Below are 25722 nucleotides of genomic sequence, written 5' to 3'. Positions count from 1 at the left end.
TAAGTTCTTACATAAATTATGTTTTCTTTCATGTAATTAGCAAGAGTCCATGAGCTAGTGACGTATGGGATAATGACTACCCAAGAAGTGGATCTTTCCACACAAGAGTCACTAGAGAGGGAGGGATAAAAAAAAAAAAAAAAAGACAGCCAATTCCTGCTGAAAATAATCCACACCCAAAATAAAGTTTAACGAAAAATATAAGCAGAAGATTCAAACTGAAACCGCTGCCTGAAGTACTTTTCTACCAAAAACTGCTTCAGAAGAAGAAAATACATCAAAATGGTAGAATTTAGTAAAAGTCGCTGCTTTGCATATCTGGTCAACCGAAGCTTCATTCCTAAACGCCCAGGAAGTAGAAACTGACCTAGTAGAATGAGCTGTAATCCTCTGAGGCGGAATTTTACCCGACTCAACATAGGCAAGATGAATTAAAGATTTCAACCAAGATGCCAAAGAAATGGCAGAAGCTTTCTGGCCTTTTCTAGAACCGGAAAAGATAACAAATAGACTAGAAGTCTTACGAAAAGATTTCGTAGCTTCAACATAATATTTCAAAGCTCTAACAACATCCAAAGAATGCAACGATTTCTCCTTAGAATTCTTAGGATTAGGACATAATGAAGGAACCACAATTTCTCTACTAATGTTGTTGGAATTCACAACTTTAGGTAAAAATTCAAAAGAAGTTCACAACACCGCCTTATCCTGATGAAAAATCAGAAAAGGAGACTCACAAGAAAGAGCAGATAATTCAGAAACTCTTCTGGCAGAAGAGATGGCCAAAAGGAACAAAACTTTCCAAGAAAGTAATTTAATGTCCAATGAATGCATAGGTTCAAACGGAGGAGCTTGAAGAGCTCCCAGAACCAAATTCAAACTCCAAGGAGGAGAAATTGACTTAATGACAGGTTTTATACGAACCAAAGCTTGTACAAAACAATGAATATCAGGAAGAATAGCAATCTTTCTGTGAAAAAGAACAGAAAGAGCAGAGATTTGTCCTTTCAAAGAACTTGCGGACAAACCCTTATCTAAACCATCCTGAAGGAACTGTAAAATTCTCGGTATTCTAAAAGAATGCCAGGAAAAATGATGAGAAAGACACCAAGAAATATAAGTCTTCCAGACTCTATAATATATCTCTCGAGATACAGATTTACGAGCCTGTAATATAGTATTAATCACAGAGTCAGAGAAACCTCTTTGACCAAGAATCAAGCGTTCAATCTCCATACCTTTAAATTTAAGGATTTCAGATCCTGATGGAAAAAAGGACCTTGTGACAGAAGGTCTGGTCTTAACAGAAGAGTCCACGGTTGGCAAGAGGCCATCCGGACAAGATCCGCATACCAAAACCTGTGAGGCCATGCCGGAGCTACCAGCAGAACAAACGAGCATTCCTTCAGAATCTTGGAGATTACTCTTGGAAGAAGAACTAGAGGCGGAAAGATATAGGCAGGATGATACTTCCAAGGAAGTGATAATGCATCCACTGCCTCCGCCTGAGGATCCCTGGATCTGGACAGATACCTGGGAAGTTTCTTGTTTAGATGGGACGCCATCAGATCTATTTCTGGAAGTTCCCACATTTGAACAATCTGAAGAAATACCTCTGGGTGAAGAGACCATTCGCCCGGATGCAACGTTTGGCGACTGAGATAATCCGCTTCCCAATTGTCTACACCTGGGATATGAACCGCAGAGATTAGACAGGAGCTGGATTCCGCCCAAACCAAAATTCGAGATACTTCTTTCATAGCCAGAGGACTGTGAGTCCCTCCTTGATGATTGATGTATGCCACAGTTGTGACATTGTCTGTCTGAAAACAAATGAACGATTCTCTCTTCAGCAGAGGCCAAAACTGAAGAGCTCTGAAAATTGCACGGAGTTCCAAAATATTGATCGGTAATCTCACCTCCTGAGATTCCCAAACTCCTTGTGCCGTCAGAGATCCCCACACAGCTCCCCAACCTGTGAGACTTGCATCTGTTGAAATTACAGTCCAGGTCGGAAGCACAAAAGAAGCCCCCTGAATTAAACGATGGTGATCTGTCCACCATGTTAGAGAGTGTCGAACAATCGGTTTTAAAGATATTAATTGAGATATCTTCGTGTAATCCTTGCACCATTGCTTCAGCATACAGAGCTGAAGAGGTCGCATGTGAAAACGAGCAAAGGGGATCGCGTCCGATGCAGCAGTCATAAGACCTAGAATTTCCATGCATAAGGCTACCGAAGGGAATGATTGTGACTGAAGGTTTCGACAAGCTGAAATCAACTTTAGACGTCTCTTGTCTATTAAAGACAGTCATGGACACTGAATCCATCTGGAAACCCAGAAAGGTTACCCTTGTCTGAGGAATCAAAGAACTTTTTGGTAAATTGATCCTCCAACCATGATCTTGAAGAAACAACACAAGTCGATTCGTATGAGATTCTGCTAAATGTAAAGACTGAGCAAGTACCAAGATATCGTCCAAATAAGCAAATACCACAATACCCTGTTCTCTGATTACAGACAGCAGGGCACCGAGAACCTTTGTAAAAATTCTTGGAGCTGTAGCTAGGCCAAACGGCAGAGCCACAAACTGGTAATGCTTGTCCAGAAACGAGAATCTCAGGAACTGATAATGATCTGGATGAATCGGAATATGCAGATATGCATCCTGTAAATCTATTGTGGACATATAATTCCCTTGCTGAACAAAAGGTAAGATAGTCCTTACAGTTACCATCTTGAATGTTGGTATCCTTACATAACGATTCAAAATTTTTAGATCCAGAACTGGTCTGAAAGAATTCTCCTTCTTTGGTACAATGAAGAGATTTGAATAAAACCCCATCCCCTGTTCCGGAACTGGAACTGGCATAATTACTCCAGTCAACTCTAGATCTGAAACACATTTCAGAAATGCTTGAGCTTTTACTGGATTTACTGGGACACGGGAAAGAAAAAATCTCTTTGCAGGAGGTCTCAACTTGAAACCAATTCTATACCCTTCTGAAACAATGCTCTGAATCCAAAGATTGTGAACAGAATTGATCCAAATTTCCTTGAAAAAACGTAACCTGCCCCCTACCAGCTGAGCTGGAATGAGGGCCGCACCTTCATGTGGACTTAGAAGCAGGCTTTGCCTTTCTAGCTGGCTTGGATTTATTCCAAACTGGAGATGGTCTCCAAACTGAAACTGCTCCTGAGGATGAAGGATCAGGCTTTTGTTCTTTGTTGAAACGAAAGGAACGAAAACGATTATTAGCCCTGTTTTTACCTTTAGATTTTTTATCCTGTGGTAAAAAAGTTCCTTTCCCACCAGTAACAGTTGAAATAATGGAATCCAACTGAGAACCAAATAATTTGTTACCCTGGAAAGAAATGGAAAGTAAAGTTGATTTAGAAGCCATATCAGCATTCCAAGTTTTAAGCCATAAAGCTCTTCTAGCTAAAATAGCTAGAGACATAAACCTGACATCAACTCTGATAATATCAAAAATGGCATCACAGATAAAATTATTAGCATGTTGAAGAAGAAGAATAATATCATGAGAATCACGATGTGTTACTTGTTGCGCTAAAGTTTCCAACCAAAAAGTTGAAGCCGCAGCAACATCAGCCAAAGATATAGCAGGTCTAAGAAGATTACCTGAACACAGATAAGCTTTTCTTAGAAAGGACTCAATTTTCCTATCTAGAGGATCCTTAAACGAAGTACCATCTGACGTAGGAATAGTAGTACGTTTAGCAAGGGTAGAAATAGCCCCATCAACTTTAGGGATCTTGTCCCAAAATTCTAATCTGTCAGACGGCACAGGATATAATTGCTTAAAACGTTTAGAAGGAGTAAATGAATTACCCAAATTATCCCATTCTTTGGAAATTACTGCAGAAATAGCATCAGGAACAGGAAAAACTTCTGGAATAACTACAGGAGATTTAAAAACCTTATTTAAACGTTTAGATTTAGTATCAAGAGGACCAGAATCCTCTATTTCTAAAGCAATTAGGACTTCTTTAAGTAAAGAACGAATAAATTCCATTTTAAATAAATATGAAGATTTATCAGCATCAACCTCTGAGACAGAATCCTCTGAACCAAAGGAATCATCAGAATCAGAATGATGATGTTCAGTTAAAAATTCATCTGTAGGGAGAGAAGTTTTAAAAGATTTTTTACGTTTACTAGAAGGAGAAATAACAGACATAGCCTTCTTTATGGATTCAGAAACAAAATCTCTTATATTATCAGGAACATTCTGCACCTTAGATGTTGAAGGAACTGCAACAGGCAATGGTACTTTACTAAAGGAAATATTATCTGCTTTAACAAGTTTGTCATGACAATCAATACAAACAACAGCTGGAGGAATAGCTACCAAAAGTTTACAGCAGATACACTTAGCTTTGGTAGATTCAGCAATTGACAGCGATTTTCCTGTAGTATCTTCTGACTCAGATGCAACGTGAGACATCTTGCAATATGTAAGAGAAAAAACAACATATATATAAAGCAAAATTGATCAAATTCCTTAAATGACAGTTTCAGGAATGGGAAAAAATGCCAAAGAACAAGCTTCTAGCAACCAGAAGCAATAAAAAATGAGACTTAAATAATGTGGAGACAAAAGTGACGCCCATATTTTTTCGCGCCAAATAAGACGCCCACATTATTTGGCGCCTAAATGCTTTTTGGCGCCAAAAATGACGCCACATCCGGAACGCCGACATTTTTGGCGCAAAATAACGTCAAAAAATGACGCAACTTCCGGCGACACGTATGACGCCGGAAACGGAAATAGAATTTTTGCGCCAAAAAAGTCCGCGCCAAGAATGACGCAATAAAATGAAGCATTTTCAGCCCCCGCGAGCCTAACAGCCCACAGGGAAAAAGTCAAATTTTAAGGTAAGAAAAATGTTAAAATGCATTATCCCAAATATGAAACTGACTGTCTGAAAATAAGGAAAGTTGAACATTCTGAGTCAAGGCAAATAAATGTTTGAATACATATATTTAGAACTTTATAAACAAAGTGCCCAACCATAGCTAGGAGTGTCACAGAAAATAAGACTTACTTACCCCAGGACACTCATCTACATATAGTAGATAGCCAAACCAGTACTGAAACGAGAATCAGCAGAGGTAATGGTATATATAAGAGTATATCGTCGATCTGAAAAGGGAGGTAAGAGATGAATCTCTACGACCGATAACAGAGAACCTATGAAATAGACCCCTTAGAAGGAGATCACTGCATTCAAATAGGCAATACTCTCCTCACATCCCTCTGACATTCACTGCACGCTGAGAGGAAAACCGGGCTCCAACCTGCTGCGGAGCGCATATCAACGTAGAATCTAGCACAAACTTACTTCACCACCTCCATCGGAGGCAAAGTTTGTAAAACTGAATTGTGGGTGTGGTGAGGGGTGTATTTATAGGCATTTTGAGGTTTGGGAAACTTTGCCCCTCCTGGTAGGAATGTATATCCCATACGTCACTAGCTCATGGACTCTTGCTAATTACATGAAAGAAATAGGTAAGGCTGAGATCGGACTCTTTAGGGAACTTGTCGAAAAACCTTTCTCCAACCCTCTTGGAGAAAAAGGACAGAATTCTAGGAATCCTAACTCTACTCCATGAGTAACACTTGGATTCACCCAAAAACTTGCTCAGAAACCCCCCCCCCCGCTTAAATAAGATTAAAATGTTCAATCTCCAAGCATACAGTTTTAGAGAGAAAAAAATTTGGATGAAGGAAGGGCTCCTGAATAAGAAGGTCCTTCCTCAAACGGAAGTCTCCAAGGTGGTAGCGACGTCATCTCAACATATCAAATCCTGCAAGGCCAGTCCGGTGCTATGAGAATCACCTAAGCTCTCTCCTGCTTGATTTGGGGAATTACCAGAGGAAGAAGAGCAAATGGAGAAAATAGGTAAGCTAGTTTGAAGGTCCAAGGGACCGCCAGAGCATCTATCAGAGCCGCCTGGGATCTCTGGACCTCGATCCGTATCTCGGGAGCTTGGTATTCTGACGAGATGCCATGAGATCCAATTCCGGCTGACCCCACTTGAGAATCAGGTTGGAAAACACTCCAGGATGGAGCTCCGACTCCCCCGGATGAAAGGTCTGCCTGCTCAGGAAGTCAGTCTCCCAGTTGTCCACCCCTAAGATAGACCGCAAAATTGGGCTTCGCCCACACTTAAATATCTTGGCTACCTCAGACATCACCAAGGAACTCCTCGTTCCTCCCTGATGATTGATGAAAGCCACTGAGGTTATGTTGTCTGAATGGAACCTGAAAAACCAGACCGTGGCTAACAGACCAGGCCAGAAGAGCATTGTATTTTTATTTTTTAGTGCTGAAAGAATCTATCATAGTACAAAACTACTGCAGATTACATTTAGCCCTCAGCCTGATCTTGCTGAGGAGCTCTGCTACCAAATTTTTTTTTTTTTTTTTAAACGTAACACATAAATTTAACTCGGCTAAAAAGCTGTCCGACCTCTGTGTAGACATTAAAGACTGAAAGTCCAGAACTTGACGCTACTATCTTATTTGAAAGTAACAACTGTTTAGGAAACATGTCCAGAAGTTAGCTAAACACTGTCCGACCTCTACGTAGACATTAAAGACTGCGAGTGTAGCCCTGGACATTACTGTCTTAATTGTAAGTAACCGGTGTCTAGCTGAAACGCCATCCGGTTCTACCCTTACGTCACTGTCTCAGTTTTATTAACCAGAGACTCTTGAGTAGGAAGTGTGCGGGCCAAATTGGCGCCACACAAACGCCGGACGCCATTGTTATAGTACAGAAACGCCACCGGGAGATAATTAACCCACTGAGAAAAAACCTGAAGAGAGATTGGGTCTACCGCTTGCTATTTGACAGCAGTTGAGCCCAAAATGAACACAAACACCTCACACTGAATCTCTTCAGATTAGCGACTTAAGTCCTCAGAGAACCGTCACCAAATTAAAGTTTCCTGAGCCCCAGTGCCTGCAATGCTGTCACGTCCTCTCAAGTAAGAGAGATAAAGTGTCCCAGAGAATAAAGGAGTTTAATCTTAAACAGCCCCCTTTCATTCTCTCCTTAGCAAATAAAGTGCCCACTTAATCAGAGAGAAATCCTTCCCCAGAATATAAGTCAGCACTTACCTTAAATTGCTGCCCGACAGCAGGGCAGTACACCCGGCTTGAGAGGTCCTCTCCCTCACATGGGTCTGTGTAGAAAAGAAAGGACAGAGTATATCACCCCTCAGACTTTCAGAGACAGGGCAGCATACAATCTATGAGAGGCGCAGTGAGAATTATGTCCCACAAGTTCCCATTGCTCTAAAGCCACCAAAGCTCTACTGTAGAGACTGATATGGACTATGGCTACACCCTAGGACAAAGCAGTACAATCTTGCACTACTTTAAAAATAATAAACTCTTGATTGAAGAATCTATACTAACACCTCACCTTAGCTCTTCCTATCACTAACGTAGGCAAAGAGAATGACTGGAGTGGGAGGGAGAGGAGGAGCTATTTAACAGCTCTGCTGTGGTGCTCTTTGCCTCTTCCTGCTGACCAGGAGGTGAATATCCCATTAGTAATTAAGATGATCCGTGGACTCATCGTGTCTTAAAGAAATGAAGTGATCAGTATACACCAATTTTCCTATAAGTGCATGTAATACACACTACAATAAAGAATATAGACAGACACTGATCTAAAAATCCAGTATAAACACACACACAAAAAATTACTTCCAGTTTAGAACTGTTGATGTTAGACTGGGACACCCATTGAAAGGGGCTGGGAAAACAAGGAGACCCCCCCCCATATATGAAAAGACTGATAACATAAGCAGGAGCCAGCAAGAGAATGTAAAAGAGCATATACATCTAACACTGCTGATTTTCAGACTCCTAACCAAGCACCAATGTTATTAAAAAAAAAAACAAGCAAAAATAAATATTACAAAAATACTCCTAGATGAACTATGTAAATGGATCGACAAAACATGTATGCAAAGAAAAATCTAAATGTACAATGTCCCCAAACACAATATCAGACTTGTCATTAGGAATCATCTAAATCGTACAACTCACAGTAGTATACACATTTTTACAAAGACAGTGCAATCATGAGAAAACACAACCAAACATTACCTCAACTGGATCAGGCACTTCCAATCTGGTTTCAGGAGGGGCTCTCACTACTATAACAGTCTGTTCCTTTAGGCCATTGATTTTACGTATATCTTTATATGTCACATAAGCTAATGTAATGAAAGTTAAGGAAACAAATTTAAACTGAACTCCTGAAAACCAAACAAGATCACAACACACAAGTCAACCTGTTTGCTGCACCACAATGGAAAGCCAGCATCGGCTAGTACAAAGTACACATTGCACCTTTAACTGTGTTTAGAATGGTTTCACAATGGTTAAAGGGATATTATTTTCTACCTTTTAACCACTAGATTCCGTTCCATAGCATCCTACAAGTGCTGGGGTTTAATGCAGTTAAGACAGCATGGAACGACCTACCTTATATGGAGTCCTCTGCCCTCTATTTAGATAAAGGGAAAATTGTACTGGGGCGTGCCTAGCATTGTATGCAGTCATGATCTGATACGGGCCTTGAGATCAGAAGATCCAATCAGTGATGGTGTGATTTTGATTTTTCCAGCAAGTGTTTACATCAGAACGCACACTTTCCCCCAGCATGAAGGGGTTTTATAGGTTCTCAATGGTTCATTTACCTGCTAGAGTGTATTTGTTTGCAAAGAGCTCTTACTGCCAGATACACTTGAAATATTATGCAAACAGGAGTCAATAGCTGGTCACTGAAACCCCCAGCCAATTAGAATTTCAATAACCAACAAATTATGGTATTGATGAGCAAAGCCAGCCATTTCAAATTAAAAAAAAAAAAAAAAATTATTAACAATTTCCCATACATTGAATACTCTACTATTAAATTAGTTTCCCCTTAACGTGTTCCTAATGAATTGTTATATACCTAAAGTAGAGTCCCTTTAACTTACTAGCTTAACATCTGGGAGTAGACTGTTTTTAGATTTGGAGAAAAAAATAATTTGCAATTGCTATAAAAAAAACAGTTTTAGATCTAAGAGCACAAACTAATTTACCAGAAAACATTTTAGCTACTCTACATTGAGAATGTGCACGCATGAATTTACATATTGATGCATGCACAGTGATTACCAGAGCAGTGTCTAAACCACCATTAAAAAGGGACAGTTTACCCCAAAATGTCCTCCCCTTTAATTTGTTCTAAAATGATCCATTTTACCTGCTGGAGTGTATTAAATTAGTTACAAATAGCTCCTTACCTCTATCAGCAAATTAAATAGTATATGCAGGGATGCCACAGATAACAGTTTCTATACTTAAAAGGTCAGTAAAGTCAAAATGTATTGTTCATGACTCAGAGTGCAGAATTATATAACATTATAATAGCCAAACTTTGTTAAACATAATATACCCTTTTAATTTTTTTTAAAACGGCTGTTTTACAGACCCGCCCTCTGTGCTCTTCTGAGCGGGTCTGTTTGTTTCACACAGCGCATCTGGCCAGCTGTGTAGTCAGAATCAGGTAAATATATATATATATATATATATATATATATATATATATATATATATATATATATATATATATATATATAAATAAAAATTTATGCTTACCTGATAAATTAATTTCTTCTATGGTACGACGAGTCCACGGATTCATCCTTTACTTGTGGGATATTATCCTCCTGCTAACAGGAAGTGGCAAAGAGCACCACAGTAGAGCTGTCTATATAGCTCCTCCCTTAGCTCCACCCCCCAGTCTTTCGACCAAAGGTACAGGAAGAAAAAGGAGAAACTAAAAAGGTGCAGAGGTGACTGAAGTTTAAAATAAAAAAATATAATCTGTCTTAAAATGACAGGGCGGGCCGTGGACTTGTCGTACCATAGAAGAAATTAATTTATCAGGTAAGCATAAATATACTTTTCTTCTATAAAGGTACGACCAGTCCACGGTTTCATCCTTTACTTGTGGGATACAATAACAAAGCTACAGGACACGGATGAACGGGAGGGACAAGACAGATGGTTAAACAGAAGGTACCACTGCTTGAAGAACTTTTCTCCCAAAAAACATAATTTATGTAAGAACTTACCTGATAAATTCATTTCTTTCATATTAGCAAGAGTCCATGAGCTAGTGACGTATGGGATATACATTCCTACCAGGAGGGGCAAAGTTTCCCAAACCTCAAAATGCCTATAAATACACCCCTCACCACACCCACAATTCAGTTTAACGAATAGCCAAGAAGTGGGGTGATAAAAAAGTGCGAAAGCATATAAAATAAGGAATTGGAATAATTGTGCTTTATACAAAATCATAACCACCACAAAAAAAGGGCGGGCCTCATGGACTCTTGCTAATATGAAAGAAATGAATTTATCAGGTAAGTTCTTACATAAATTATGTTTTCTTTCATGTAATTAGCAAGAGTCCATGAGCTAGTGACGTATGGGATAATGACTACCCAAGATGTGGATCTTTCCACACAAGAGTCACTAGAGAGGGAGGGATAAAATAAAGACAGCCAATTCCTGCTGAAAATAATCCACACCCAAAATAAAGTTTAACGAAAAACATAAGCAGAAGATTCAAACTGAAACCGCTGCCTGAAGTACTTTTCTACCAAAAACTGCTTCAGAAGAAGAAAATACATCAAAATGGTAGAATTTAGTAAAAGTATGCAAAGAGGACCAAGTTGCTGCTTTGCAGATCTGGTCAACCGAAGCTTCATTCCTAAACGCCCAGGAAGTAGATACTGACCTAGTAGAATGAGCTGTAATTCTCTGAGGCGGAATTTTACCCGACTCAACATAGGCAAGATGAATTAAAGATTTCAACCAAGATGCCAAAGAAATGGCAGAAGCTTTCTGGCCTTTCCTAGAACCGGAAAAGATAACAAATAGACTAGAAGTCTTACGGAAAGATTTCGTAGCTTCAACATAATATTTCAAAGCTCTAACAACATCCAAAGAATGCAACGATTTCTCCTTAGAATTCTTAGGATTAGGACATAATGAAGGAACCACAATTTCTCTACTAATGTTGTTGGAATTCACAACTTTAGGTAAAAATTCAAAAGAAGTTCGCAACACCGCCTTATCCTGATGAAAAATCAGAAAAGGAGACTCACACGAAAGAGCAGATAATTCAGAAACTCTTCTAGCAGAAGAGATGGCCAAAAGGAACAAAACTTTCCAAGAAAGTAATTTAATGTCCAATGAATGCATAGGTTCAAACGGAGGAGCTTGAAGAGCTCCCAGAACCAAATTCAAACTCCAAGGAGGAGAAATTGACTTAATGACAGGTTTTATACGAACCAAAGCTTGTACAAAACAATGAATATCAGGAAGAATAGCAATCTTTCTGTGAAAAAGAACAGAAAGAGCAGAGATTTGTCCTTTCAAAGAACTTGCGGACAAACCCTTATCTAAACCATCCTGAAGAAACTGTAAAATTCTCGGTATTCTAAAAGAATGCCAAGAAAAATGATGAGAAAGACACCAAGAAATATAAGTCTTCCAGACTCTATAATATATCTCTCGAGATACAGATTTACGAGCCTGTAACATAGTATTAATCACGGAGTCAGAGAAACCTCTTTGACCAAGAATCAAGCGTTCAATCTCCATACCTTTAAATTTAAGGATTTCAGATCCTGATGGAAAAAAGGGCCTTGTGACAGAAGGTCTGGTCTTAACGGAAGAGTCCACGGTTGGCAAGAGGCCATCCGGACAAGATCCGCATACCAAAACCTGTGAGGCCATGCCGGAGCTACCAGCAGAACAAACGAGCATTCCTTCAGAATCTTGGAGATTACTCTTGGAAGAAGAACTAGAGGCGGAAAGATATAGGCAGGATGATACTTCCAAGGAAGTGATAATGCATCCACTGCCTCCGCCTGAGGATCCCGGGATCTGGACAGATACCTGGGAAGTTTCTTGTTTAGATGGGACGCCATCAGATCTATTTCTGGAAGTTCCCACATTTGAACAATCTGAAGAAATACCTCTGGGTGAAGAGACCATTCGCCCGGATGCAACGTTTGGCGACTGAGATAATCCGCTTCCCAATTGTCTACACCTGGGATATGAACCGCAGAGATTAGACAGGAGCTGGATTCCGCCCAAACCAAGATTCGAGATACTTCTTTCATAGCCAGAGGACTGTGAGTCCCTCCTTGATGATTGATGTATGCCACAGTTGTGACATTGTCTGTCTGAAAACAAATGAACGATTCTCTCTTCAGAAGAGGCCAAAACTGAAGAGCTCTGAAAATTGCACGGAGTTCCAAAATATTGATCGGTAATCTCACCTCCTGAGATTCCCAAACTCCTTGTGCCGTCAGAGATCCCCACACAGCTCCCCAACCTGTGAGACTTGCATCTGTTGAAATTACAGTCCAGGTCGGAAGCACAAAAGAAGCCCCCTGAATTAAACGATGGTGATCTGTCCACCATGTTAGAGAGTGTCGAACAATCGGTTTTAAAGATATTAATTGAGATATCTTCGTGTAATCCTTGCACCATTGCTTCAGCATACAGAGCTGAAGAGGTCGCATGTGAAAACGAGCAAAGGGGATCGCGTCCGATGCAGCAGTCATAAGACCTAGAATTTCCATGCATAAGGCTACCGAAGGGAATGATTGTGACTGAAGGTTTCGACAAGCTGAAATCAACTTTAGACGTCTCTTGTCTGTTAAAGACAGAGTCATGGACACTGAATCCATCTGGAAACCCAGAAAGGTTACCCTTGTCTGAGGAATCAAAGAACTTTTTGGTAAATTGATCCTCCAACCATGATCTTGAAGAAACAACACAAGTCGATTCGTATGAGATTCTGCTAAATGTAAAGACTGAGCAAGTACCAAGATATCGTCCAAATAAGGAAATACCACAATACCCTGTTCTCTGATTACAGACAGCAGGGCACCGAGAACCTTTGTAAAAATTCTTGGAGCTGTAGCTAGGCCAAACGGCAGAGCCACAAATTGGTAATGCTTGTCCAGAAACGAGAATCTCAGGAACTGATAATGATCTGGATGAATCTGAATATGCAGATATGCATCCTGTAAATCTATCGTGGACATATAATTCCCTTGCTGAACAAAAGGTAAGATAGTCCTTACAGTTACCATCTTGAACGTTGGTATCCTTACATAACGATTCAATATTTTTAGATCCAGAACTGGTCTGAAAGAATTCTCCTTCTTTGGTACAATGAAGAGATTTGAATAAAACCCCATCCCCTGTTCCGGAACTGGAACTGGCATAATTACTCCAGTCAACTCTAGATCTGAAACACATTTCAGAAATGCTTGAGCTTTTACTGGATTTACTGGGACACGGGAAAGAAAAAATCTCTTTGCAGGAGGTCTCAACTTGAAACCAATTCTGTACCCTTCTGAAACAATGCTCTGAATCCAAAGATTGTGAACAGAATTGATCCAAATTTCCTTGAAAAAACGTAACCTGCCCCCTACCAGCTGAGCTGGAATGAGGGCCGCACCTTCATGTGGACTTAGAAGCAGGCTTTGCCTTTCTAGCTGGCTTGGATTTATTCCAGACTGGAGATGGTCTCCAAACTGAAACTGCTCCTGAGGATGAAGGATCAGGCTTTTGTTCTTTGTTGAAACGAAAGGAACGAAAACGATTATTAGCCCTGTTTTTACCTTTAGATTTTTTATCCTGTGGTAAAAAAGTTCCTTTCCCACCAGTAACAGTTGAAATAATGGAATCCAACTGAGAACCAAATAATTTGTTACCCTGGAAAGAAATGGAAAGTAAAGTTGATTTAGAAGCCATATCAGCATTCCAAGTTTTAAGCCATAAAGCTCTTCTAGCTAAAATAGCTAGAGACATAAACCTGACATCAACTCTGATAATATCAAAAATGGCATCACAGATAAAATTATTAGCATGCTGAAGAAGAATAATAATATCATGAGAATCACGATGTGTTACTTGTTGCGCTAAAGTTTCCAACCAAAAAGTTGAAGCTGCAGCAACATCAGCCAAAGATATAGCAGGTCTAAGAAGATTACCTGAACACAGATAAGCTTTTCTTAGAAAGGACTCAATTTTCCTATCTAGAGGATCCTTAAACGAAGTACCATCTGACGTAGGAATAGTAGTACGTTTAGCAAGGGTAGAAATAGCCCCATCAACTTTAGGGATCTTGTCCCAAAATTCTAATCTGTCAGACGGCACAGGATATAATTGCTTAAAACGTTTAGAAGGAGTAAATTAATTACCCAAATTATCCCATTCTTTGGAAATTACTGCAGAAATAGCATTAGGAACAGGAAAAACTTCTGGAATAACCACAGGAGCTTTAAATACCTTATCTAAACGTTTAGAATTAGTATCAAGAGGACCAGAATCCTCTATTTCTAAAGCAATTAGAACTTCTTTAAGTAAAGAACGAATAAATTCCATTTTAAATAAATATGAAGATTTATCAGCATCAACCTCAGAGACAGAATCCTCTGAACCAGAGGAGTCATCAGAATCAGAATGATGATGTTCATTTAAAAATTCATCTGTAGGGAGAGAAGTTTTAAAAGATTTTTTACGTTTACTAGAAGGAGAAATAACAGACATAGCCTTCTTTATGGATTCAGAAACAAAATCTCTTATATTATCAGGAACATTCTGCACCTTAGATGTTGAGGGAACTGCAACAGGCAATGGTACTTTACTAAAGGAAATATTATCTGCTTTAACAAGTTTGTCATGACAATCAATACAAACAACAGCTGGAGAAATAGCTACCAAAAGTTTACAGCAGATACACTTAGCTTTGGTAGATTCAGCACTTGACAGCGATTTTCCTGTAGTATCTTCTGGCTCAGATGCAACGTGAGACATCTTGCAATATGTAAGAGAAAAAACAACATATAAAGCAAAATTGATCAAATTCCTTAAATGACAGTTTCAGGAATGGGAAAGAATGCCAAAGAACAAGCTTCTAGCAACCAGAAGCAATAAAAAATGAGACTTAAATAATGTGGAGACAAAAGTGACGCCCATATTTTTCGCGCCAAATAAGACGCCCACATTATTTGGCGCCTAAATGCTTTTTGGCGCCAAAAATGACGCCACATCCGGAACGCCGACATTTTTGGCGCGAAATAACGTCAAAGAATGACGCAACTTCCGGCGACACGTATGACGCCGGAAACGGAAATAGAATTTTTGCGCCAAAAAAGTCCGCGCCAAGAATGACGCAATAAAATGAAGCATTTTCAGCCCCCGCGAGCCTAACAGCCCACAGGGAAAAAGTCAAATTTTAAGGTAAGAAAAAATGGTCAAATCAAAATGCATTATCCCAAATATGAAACTGACTGTCTGAAAATAAGGAAAGTTGAACATTCTGAGTCAAGGCAAATAAATGTTTGAATACATATATTTAGAACTTTATAAACAAAGTGCCCAACCATAGCTTGGAGTGTCACAGAAAATAAGACTTACTTACCCCAGGACACTCATCTACATATAGCAGATAGCCAAACCAGTACTGAAACGAGAATCAGCAGAGGTAATGGTATATATAAGAGTATATCGTCGATCTGAAAAGGGAGGTAAGAGATGAATCTCTACGACCGATAACAGAGAACCTATGAAATAGACCCCTTAGAAGGAGATCACTGCATTCAAATAGGCAATACTCTCCTCACATCCCTCTGACATTCACTGCACGCTGAGAGGAAAACCGGGCTCCAACTTGCTGCGGAGCGCATATCAACGTAGAATCTAGCACAAACTTACTTCACCACCTCCATCGGAGGCAAAGTTTGTAAAAACTGAATTGTGGGTGTGGTGAGGGGTGTATTTATAGGCATTTTGAGGTTTGGGAAACTTTGCCCCTCCTGGTAGGAATGTATATCCCATACGTCACTAGCTCATGGACTCTTGCTAATTACATGAAAGAAATAGCCTCCGAAGAAGCAAAAGTATCAAATTTGTAAAATTTGGAAAAGGTATGAAGCGAAGACCAAGTAGCAGCCTTACAAATCTGTTCAACAGAAGCATCATTTTTAAAAGCCCATGTGGAAGCCACCGCTCTAGTAGAGTGAGCTGTAATACTTTCAGGAGGCTGCTGTCCAGCAGTCTCGTATGCCAAACGGATGATGCTTTTCAGCCAAAAAGAAAGTGAGGTAGCCGTAGCTTTTTGACCTCTACGTTTTCCAGAATAGACAACAAACAAAGAAGATTGTAAGTAAAACTTCAAAGCACGAACCACGTCCAAGTTCTGCAACAAACGCTCCTTCTTAGAGGAAGGATTAGGACACAGAGAAGGAACAACAATTTCCTGATTGATATTCCTATTAGTAACAACCTTAGGAAGGAATCCAGGTTTGGTACGCAAAACCACCTTATCAGCATGGAAAACAAGATAAGGCAAGTCGCATTGCAATGCAGATAGTTCAGAAACTCTTCTAGCCGAAGAGATAGCAACTAAAAACAGAACTTTCCAAGATAGAAGCTTAATATCTATGGAATGCATAGGTTCAAACGGAACCTCTTGAAGAACTTTAAGAACTAAATTCAAACTCCATGGCGGAGCAACAGGTTTAAACACAGGCTTGATTCTAACTAAAGCCTGACAAAACGACTGAACGTCTGGAACATCCGCCAGAAGCTTGTGCAGTAGAATTGATAAAGCAGATATCTGTACCTTTAAGGAACTAGCTGATAGCCCCATCTCCAATCCTTCCTGGAGAAAGGACAAAATCCTAGGAATCCTGATCTTACTCCATGAGTAGCCTTTGGATTCGCACCAATAAAGATATTTACGCCATATCTTATGATAAATTTTCCTAGTGATAGGTTTTCAAGCCTGAATCAAGGTATCTATGACCGACTCAGAAGCGTTCAATCTCCAAGCAGTCAGCCGCAGAGAAACTAGATATGGATGCTGGAACGGACCTTGAATCAGAAGGTCCTGTCTCAGTGGCAGTCCATGGTGGAAGAGATGACATGTCCACCAGGTCTGCATACCAAGTCCTGGCCACGCAGGTGCTATCAAAATCACAGAAGCCCTCTCCTGTTTGATTCTGGCAATCAAACGAGGAAGAAGAGGAAATAGTGGAAACACATAAGCCAGGTTGAACGACCAGGGTACTGCTAGAGCATCTATCAGTACTGCCTGAGGATCCCTTGACCTGGACCCGTAACGAGGAAGTTGGCATTCCGATGAGACGCCATCAGATCCAATTCTGGTGTGCCCCATTGCTGAATCAATTGTGCAAACACCTCTGGATGGAGTTCCCACTCCCCCGGATGAAAAGTCTGCCGACTTAGAAAATCCGCTTCCCAGTTCTCCACTCCTGGGATATAGATTGCTGATAGATGGCAAGAGTGAGTCTCTGCCCATCGAATTATATTGGAAACCTCTATCATCGCTAGAGAACTTTTGTTCCCCCCTGATGATTGATATATACTACAGTCGTGATATTGTCTGACTGGAATCTTATGAATCTGGCCGAAGCCAGCTGAGGCCACGCCTGAAGCGCGTTGAATATCGCTCTCAGTTCTAGAATATTTATCGGGAGGAGAGCCTCCTCCCGAGTCCACAAACCCTGTGCTTTCAGGGAATTCCAGATTGCACCCCAGCCCAATAGGCTGGCGTCCGTCATCACTATGACCCACGCTGGCCTGCGGAAACACATTCCCTGGGACAGATGATCCTGCGACAACCACCAAAGAAGAGAGTCTCTGGTCTCTTGATCCAGATTTATCTGAGGAGATAAATCTGCATAAACCTCATTCCACTGTTTGAGCATGCATTGTTGCAGTGGTCTGAGATGCAAGCGAGCATACGGAACTATGTCAATTGCCGCTACCATTAGTCTGATTACCTCCATACACTGAGCCACTGACGGCCGAGGAATGGAATAATGAAGAGCTCGGCAGGTGGTTAGAAGCTTTGATTTCCTGACCTCCGTCAGAAAAATCTTCATGTCCACCGAATCTATCAGAGTTCCCAGGAATGGAACTCTTGGGAGAGGGATAATTGAACTCTTTTACGTTGACCTTCCACCCGTGAGATCTTAGGAAAGCCAACACGATGTTCGTGTGAGACTCGGCTAGTTGGTAAGTCGACGCCTGAATTAAGATATTGTACAGATAAGGCGCCACTGCTATGCCCCGCGGCCTTAGAACCACCAGAAGAACCCTAGCACCTTTGTGAAAATTCTGGGAGCTGTGGCCAACCCGAAGGGAAGAGCCACAAACTGGTAATGCTTGTCCAGAAAGGCGAACCTGAGAATTGGTGATGATCTTTGTGGATAGGGATATGTAGATACGCATCCTTTAAGTCCACAGTGGTCATATATTGACCCTCCTGGATCATTGGTAAAATAGTCCGAATGGTCTCCATCTTGAAGGATGGGACTCTGAGGAATTTGTTTAGGATCTTGAGATCTAAAATTGGTCTGAAGGTTCCCTCTTTTTTGGGAACCACAAACATATTGGAGTAAAAGACCTGCCCGTGTTCTGCTTTCGGAACTGGGCGGATTACTCCCATGGTATATAGGTCTTTTACACAGCGTAAGACTAATTGTGTGGTTTGCAGACAATTGAGAAAGACGGAATCTCCCCTTGAAGGAGAATCTTTGAAATCTAGAAGATACCCCTGGGTTACGATTTCTAAAGCCCAGGAGTCCTGAACGTCTTTTGCCCAAGCCTGAGCAAAGAGAGAAAGTCTGCCCCCTACTAGATCCGGTCCTGGATCTGGGGCTACCCCTTCATGCTGTCTTGGTGGCAGCAATGGGCTTCTTGGCCTGTTTACCTTTGTTCCAAGTCTGGTTAGGTCTCCAGACTGACTTGGATTGAGCAAAATTCCCCTCTGATTTTGCAGCAGGGGAAGAGGTAGAGGGACCACCATTGAAGGTTCGAAAATTATTTTGTTTGGTCCTCATCTTATTTGTCTTATCCTGAGGAAGGGCATGGCCTTTCCCTCCAGTGATGTCTGAAATGATCTCTTTCAGTTCAGGCCCGAATAGGGTCTTACCCTTGAAAGGGATGGCTAAAAGCTTAGATTTTGAGGACACATCAGCAGACCAGGACTTGCCATAACGCTCTACGCGCTAAAATGGCAAAGCCTGAATTCATTGCCGCCAATTTAGCCAGTTGAAAAGCGGCATCTGTAATGAAAGAATTAGCTAGCTTGAGAGCCCTAATTCTATCCAGAATATCATCTAATGGGGTCTCAACCTGAAGAGCCTCCTCCAGAGCCTCAAACCAAAAAGCAGCTGCAGTAGTTACAGGAACAATGTACACTATAGGTTGGAGAAGAAAACCCTGATGAACAAATATTTTCTTTAGGAGACCCTCTAATTTTTTATCCATAGGATCTTTGAAAGCACAACTGTCCTCAATAGATATAGTTGTACGCTTAGCCAGAGTAGAAATAGCTCCCTCCACATTAGGGACCGTCTGCCACGAGTCCCGCATGGTGTCTGATATGGGAAACATTTTCTTAAAAGTAGGAGGGGGACCGAACGGAATACCTGGTCTATCCCACTCCTTAGTAACAAATGTCCGAAATCCTCTTAGGTACCGGAAAAACATCAGTGTAGGCAGGAACCTCTAGAAATCTGTCCAGTTTACACAATTTCTCTGGAACTACAATAGGGTCACAATCATCCAGAGTCGCTAAAACCTCCCTGAGCAACAAGCGGAGGTGTTCTAGCTTAAATTTAAAAGCCGTCATATCTGAGTCTGTCTGAGGAAACATCTTTCCTGAATCAGAAGTCTCTCCCCTCAGACAGCAAATCCCTCACCCCCAACTCAGAACATTGTGAGGGTACATCGGATATGGCTAAAAAAGCGTCAGAGGGCTCAGCATTTATTCTCACACCAGACCTACTGCGCTTCCCCTGCAACCCAGGCAGCTTAGATAAAACCTCTGTGAGGGTAGTATTCATAACTGCGGCCATATCTTGCAGGGTGAAATATTTAGACGCACTAGAAGTACTTGGCGTCGCTTGTGCGGGCGTTAATGGTTGTGACACTTGGGGAGAATTAGGTGGCATAACCAGATTCCCTTCTGACTGAGAATCCTCCTGCGACATACTTTTAGTAGCTAAAATATGTTCTTTGCAATTTATTGACCTTTCAGTGCATGAGGGACACATTCTAAGTGGGGGTTCCACAATGGCTTCTAAACATATTGAACATTGACTTTCCTCAATGTCAGACATGTTGAACAGGCTAGTAATGACCACAAACAAGCATGAAAACACTTTATTTAGTGAAAAAAAATAATCTTAAAAAAACGGTACTGCACCTTTAAGAGAAAAAAAAAAGCATACACGTTCTGCAAAACTGCTTTAAAATAAACCAAATATTTCAAATTTTTGATAGCAGACTCAATATGTGTAGTTAAGTTTGCCCCACAAGAAAATGTAACATTTAACCCTTTATTGTGCAAACCGGATTGAAAACGGCCTAAATCCGGAAAAAAACACCCCCACCACCTTGCCACAGCCCTGCTGTGGCACCTACCTGCCCTTAGGGATTGTAAATATGGGGTTAAAGCTTTGATTTGGCCCAAAACATCCACAAGCGCCCTCAGGTGTTGGAGCTTGCTGAGAGAAAACAACTAAGGCGCGAAAATATGCCCCACCCATCACACTTGATGTCTTTACAGCCTCAAAGAACCGCACCAGAGCTGTTTTAAACTAGCCATGTGGGTCTGAGACCCAAAAAATAAGCCAAGTGTACCCTCATCAATAAAGTGCCAGAAAACGATATTGCCCAAAAAAACGTTAACAGCACTCCCAGTTCACAAAACGTTTGCCAACAACCATTCAAAAACTGAGTGTCAACCATTTTTAAATTAGCCCCTTATGCAAGCTTAGTAATGCCCTTCTATAGCTCTTAGGATTACTGCTTACCCTTACCCTCATGGGGATACTGTCAGCCTTTCTGATATACACAGTCTCTCCAGAAAAAATGACTGAACATACCTCATTGCTGTATAGCATGAAAACGTTCCTCACACTGCAGTCTGTGGGAACTGCAGTGGATCTTAGTTACAAATGCTAAGATCATCATCCTCCAGGCAGAAGTCTTCATCCATCTGCTGCCTGAGAGTAAATAGTACACACCGGTACCATTTAAAAAAAAAACAAACTCATGCTTGAAGAAATTAAAAACTAATATTTTATTAACTCTTTCACTTTACCCTTCCTAGTACTTAGCGTAGACAAAGAGAATGACTGGGGGGTGGAGCTAAGGGAGGAGCTATATAGACAGCTCTGCTGTGGTGCTCTTTGCCACTTCCTGTTAGCAGGAGGATAATATCCCACAAGTAAAGGATGAATCCGTGGACTTGTCGTACCTTATAGAAGATTATATATATATTTTAAATTACCAACATATGGCAAAAACAGCACGGAAACATTATCAAGACATGCTGCGTAAATATTTATAGGGATGTACTGGGATAAATAGGGAGTAAATGCTTTTTCCGACAGGTGAAATTTATCATTATTACGCCAGCTAGCCTGAGCGGAGTTGCGTCTATTTTTTTTTTAAATTCAGGCGCACATGTGTGCTTCTAAGGAGGCGAGCTGGGGCGCAGTTACAGGCGAAGCACATACGGAGTTGGCCTAGCCTTTGATAAATCGAACCTATTAAGGCTCCATGGAAGAGCAATAGGTTAGAAAACAGGTCTAATTCTAGCAATAGCTTGAACAAATGAGCAAACTTTTTATGCAAAACAGCAAGAGCAGAAATATGACCTTTAAGAGAACTAGCCGGCAGGCCTTTCTCTAATCCATCCTGAAAAAACTGAAGGTTATGCAGAGTCTTCACCTTGTGCCAAGGTAACCCCCTGTTTGCATACCAAAACAGGTAACAGGCTTTCTAGCCTGAATCAAAATATCAATAACCACCTCAGTGAATCCTCTCAAGGACAAAAACTATGCGTTCAATCCCCATGCAGTGAGCCTCAGATAATCTAGATTTTGATTGAAAAACTGACCCTGCGTCAGAAGGTCCGGCCTCTGGAGAAGCCACCAAGGAGAAGCAGATGACATTCTCACAAGATCTGCATACCAAGTCCTGTGTGGCCAAGCAGGAGCCAACAACCTGGAATTCCCTTCTATGATTTGAGTCATTACTCAAGGGAGCAGAACAATTGGAGGAAAAAAGATACACTAGATTGAAGTGCCATTAAACCACTAAAGCATCCACAAACTCTACTTGAGGACCTCTATCTAGACCCGTATGTTGGCATAGAGACAGGAAGCCATAAGTTCTCTTTCTGGACACTCCCACCTGCTTCAAAAGGCTGGCAGAGAGATTCCTGAGCCTCATGGCGTCCCTTGAATTCCTATCGGCTGATTTGAGCCTTCAATCAGCCAATAGGAATTCAAGGGACGCCATTTTTAATTGCGTACCTTGAATTCCTATTCAGTGTACTGCGGAGATCGTATGAAGAGGATCCTCCACGCTCCATGGCTCCGCGGTCTTCAGTTCCAGCGTCGCCGGTCTTCAGTTCCAGAGTGGACGTTCTTCAGCTCCGCGGTCATCGGCCTTCAATTCCTCCGCTCAGCGCTGGCTGGTTCCTGGAAGAAGAGGTCGCCGCCTGGAAGAAGACTTCAACGCCTAGAACAGGACCTTCTCTGCCGGTCTTCAGGACAGGTAGGAGCACTTGGGTGTTAGACTTAGGTTTTTTAAGGGGGGATCGGGTGGGTTCTTTTTTTTACAGTTAAAAGAGCTGATTACATTGGGGCAATGACCCGCAAAAGGCCCTTTTACGGGCTGGTAATAGAGCCGATTACTTTTGTAATTTAGTTTAGGGACATTTTATTATTTTGGGGGGCTTTTTTATTTTATTTTATTAGGGAGCTTAGATTATCTTTTTTTATTTTTTTGTAATTTAGTGTTTGTTTTTTATTGTAATAGTTTAGTGTATTTAATTGTATTTTAGTTGAGATAATTGTAGTTTATTTAATTAATTTATTGATAGTGTAGTTAGGTGTAATGGTAACAGGTTAGGATTTATTTTACAGGTAATTTTGTAATTATTTTAACTAGGTAGCTATTAAATAGTTATTAACTATTTAATAGCTATTGTACCTAGTTAAAATAAATACAAAGTTACCTGTAAAATAAATATAAACCCTAAAATAGCTACAATGTAATTATTAATTATATTGTAGCTCTCTTAGGGTTTATTTTATAGGTAAGTATTTAGTTTTTAATAGGAATAATTTAGTTAATATTATTTAATTTATTTCAATAATAATTAAGTTAGGGGGTGTTAGGGTTAGACTTAAATTTAATATAGGTGGATCAGATTAGGGTTAATAGAGTTAATATAGGTGGCGGTGGTGTAGGGGGGATCAGATTAGGGGGTTAATATAGTTATTATAGGTGGCGGCGGTGTAGGGGGGTCAGATTAGGGGGTAAACACATAATGTAGGTGGCGGCGGGTTCCGGGAGGGGCGGTTTAGGGGTTAATACACTTTATTAGTTTTTGCGGTGGGGGATTGCGGTTGATAGACATTGCGCATGCGTTAGGTTTTATTTTGCAGGCAGTTTAGGGAGTTACGCGGCTCCAATACTAAGCGTAAGGCTTACTACGCCTGCATTTTGTGTCAAGGCGAAAATGGAGTAAGATTTCTCCATTTTCGCCACGTAAGTCCTTACGCTGTATATTGGATACCAAACTGCGCGGGTTTGGTATATCAGTCTATGGGCCAAAAAACTACGGCCGAAGGGTGAAATATACGAGCATAACTTCTAGGTTACGCCGTATGTGATACCAAACCCGCACAATATTTGGCGTCACTGGCTTCTGCGGGCGACGCTGCATATCGGATCGGGCCCATGGAGTGTAATTTTTTCTGCTGGCTGTTTACATGGCTTTTTTTTTCTTTTAATAGCCTATACAGTAATGTGACAAATAAAAGTTCATGGGTTAGATAGAACATTCAATTATAAATAGCTCCTTTATCTATACATAATAAAAAAAAAATCACATTTTGTTAATGGAAGTAAATTGGAAAGTTGTGTAAAATAGCATGGTCTAACTGAATCATGAAAGTTTAATTTTGACTTGAGTGTCGCTTTAAAGTCTAACATTGAAACCCTGGCCTTATAGTGTTTCGTAAGGACAGGTACGAGAATCTATAGAATAAATCTATAGATAAATAAAAAAATAAAAATCTGTACATAAAAAATAAAAATATTTTGTGGACCGTTTCCCTTTATTTAACCTCATTGCCAGTACTTGTATACATGTGATTTTAAGCAAATTATCTATATACATCTATACATCTATACACACACACACACATACTGTACTGTTTTACACTGAATTGAAGAAAGAAAAAAAAAAGGATATCTTTGATTTTCTGAATCTTCTGTTAAATGCTTTAGGTCCAGAGTACAGCTTTGAATCAATTCATCCAGTTTATTTTCCTCCTTGGTAAGTTCTGTAATTTCTTTAGAAAGACCGTGACAGCGCGCCAAACTTCCCCCATCATCTGGCAAGGTGCCCCTGTAAAAACAAAACAAAAACCTGAATAAAACTGAAAAGCTTAAAAAGGGACAGTCTAGTCAAAACTAAAATTGCATGTCCTATCTGAATCATGAAAGGTCAAATTACTTTTATCAAAATGTACTGTCTCTTGGTATTCTTGGTTTAAAGCTAAACTTAGAAAATAGCTTACAAGCCTACTTAAGCCCATTAAAGGCTGTCCCTAATGCATTTTGACAGTTTTTTCATAGTTCTACAGTGTTAGTTCATGTGTGCCATATTGATAGCATTGTGCTCACCCCCATAGAGATATTAATGAGTCCGCACTGACTGACTAAAATGCAAGTCTGTCAAAATAACTTAAAAGGGGTAGTCTGCAGAAGTTTATATATATAAGGTATTTTAATATAAACGTGTTATGCAAAACTGGGGAATGGGTTATAAAAACATAAATTATGCTTACCTGATAATTTCCTTTTCTTCTGATGGAAAGAGTCCACAGCTGTATTCATTACTTTTGGGAAATAAGAACCTGGCCACCAGGAGGAGGCAAAGACACCCCAGCCAAAGGCTTAAATACTCCTCCCACTCCCCTCATCCCCCAGTCATTCTGCGGAGGAACAAGGAACAGTAGAAGAAATATCAGGTGAAAGGTGCCAGAAGAATATAAGGACGCCCCACATAAAATTACGGGTGGGTAGCTGTGGACCCTTTCCATCAGAAGGAAATCATCATCATCATCATCATGTAAGCATAATTTATGTTCCTTCATAAATGGAAAGAGTCCACAGCTGCATTCATTACTTTTTGGAAAACAATACCCAAGCTATAGAGGACACTGAATGCCAAGACGGGAGGGTACAATAGGCGGCCCATACTGAGAGCACCAGGCCTGAGCCTCTACAAAAAAAAATAAAAAAAAAAAAAAAAATTGTCCGAAGCTGAGAAAATTAATGGTCATCCAGCACCTGGATTCGAACCAACCACCTTTGAGCTGCAAAGCCACAAAGCTAACCACTAAGCTACCTTAGCTCCTTGGTTGGTAGTCTGCAAAGGAGCATCTGTAATAAATGAATTAGCCAATTAAGAGCTTAAATTCTGTCCTGTATCTCTTTAAATCTTAAAGGAAACGGTATT

General features: G+C 40.5%; 1 protein-coding gene across 1 annotated transcript in view; it reads right to left on the bottom strand.

The window, feature by feature from the left end:
* The window catches only part of E2F3 (E2F transcription factor 3), a 121804-nt gene that overhangs the window by 28745 nt on the left and 67337 nt on the right, over positions 1-25722 (bottom strand). Inside the window, exons 4-5 of the mRNA XM_053714791.1 lie at positions 24451-24606; positions 8154-8268 (exon numbers count right to left, since the gene is read on the bottom strand). Of these exons, the coding sequence (XP_053570766.1) occupies positions 8154-8268; positions 24451-24606 (271 nt within the window). The remainder of the gene's footprint in view (positions 1-8153; positions 8269-24450; positions 24607-25722) is intronic.

The sequence above is a fragment of the Bombina bombina genome, chromosome 5 (genome assembly GCF_027579735.1).
Source record: "Bombina bombina isolate aBomBom1 chromosome 5, aBomBom1.pri, whole genome shotgun sequence".
Classification (NCBI taxonomy): domain Eukaryota; kingdom Metazoa; phylum Chordata; class Amphibia; order Anura; family Bombinatoridae; genus Bombina; species Bombina bombina.
Note: the sequence above shows the minus strand (reverse complement) of the source record. Positions and strands in the feature narration are given on the sequence as shown.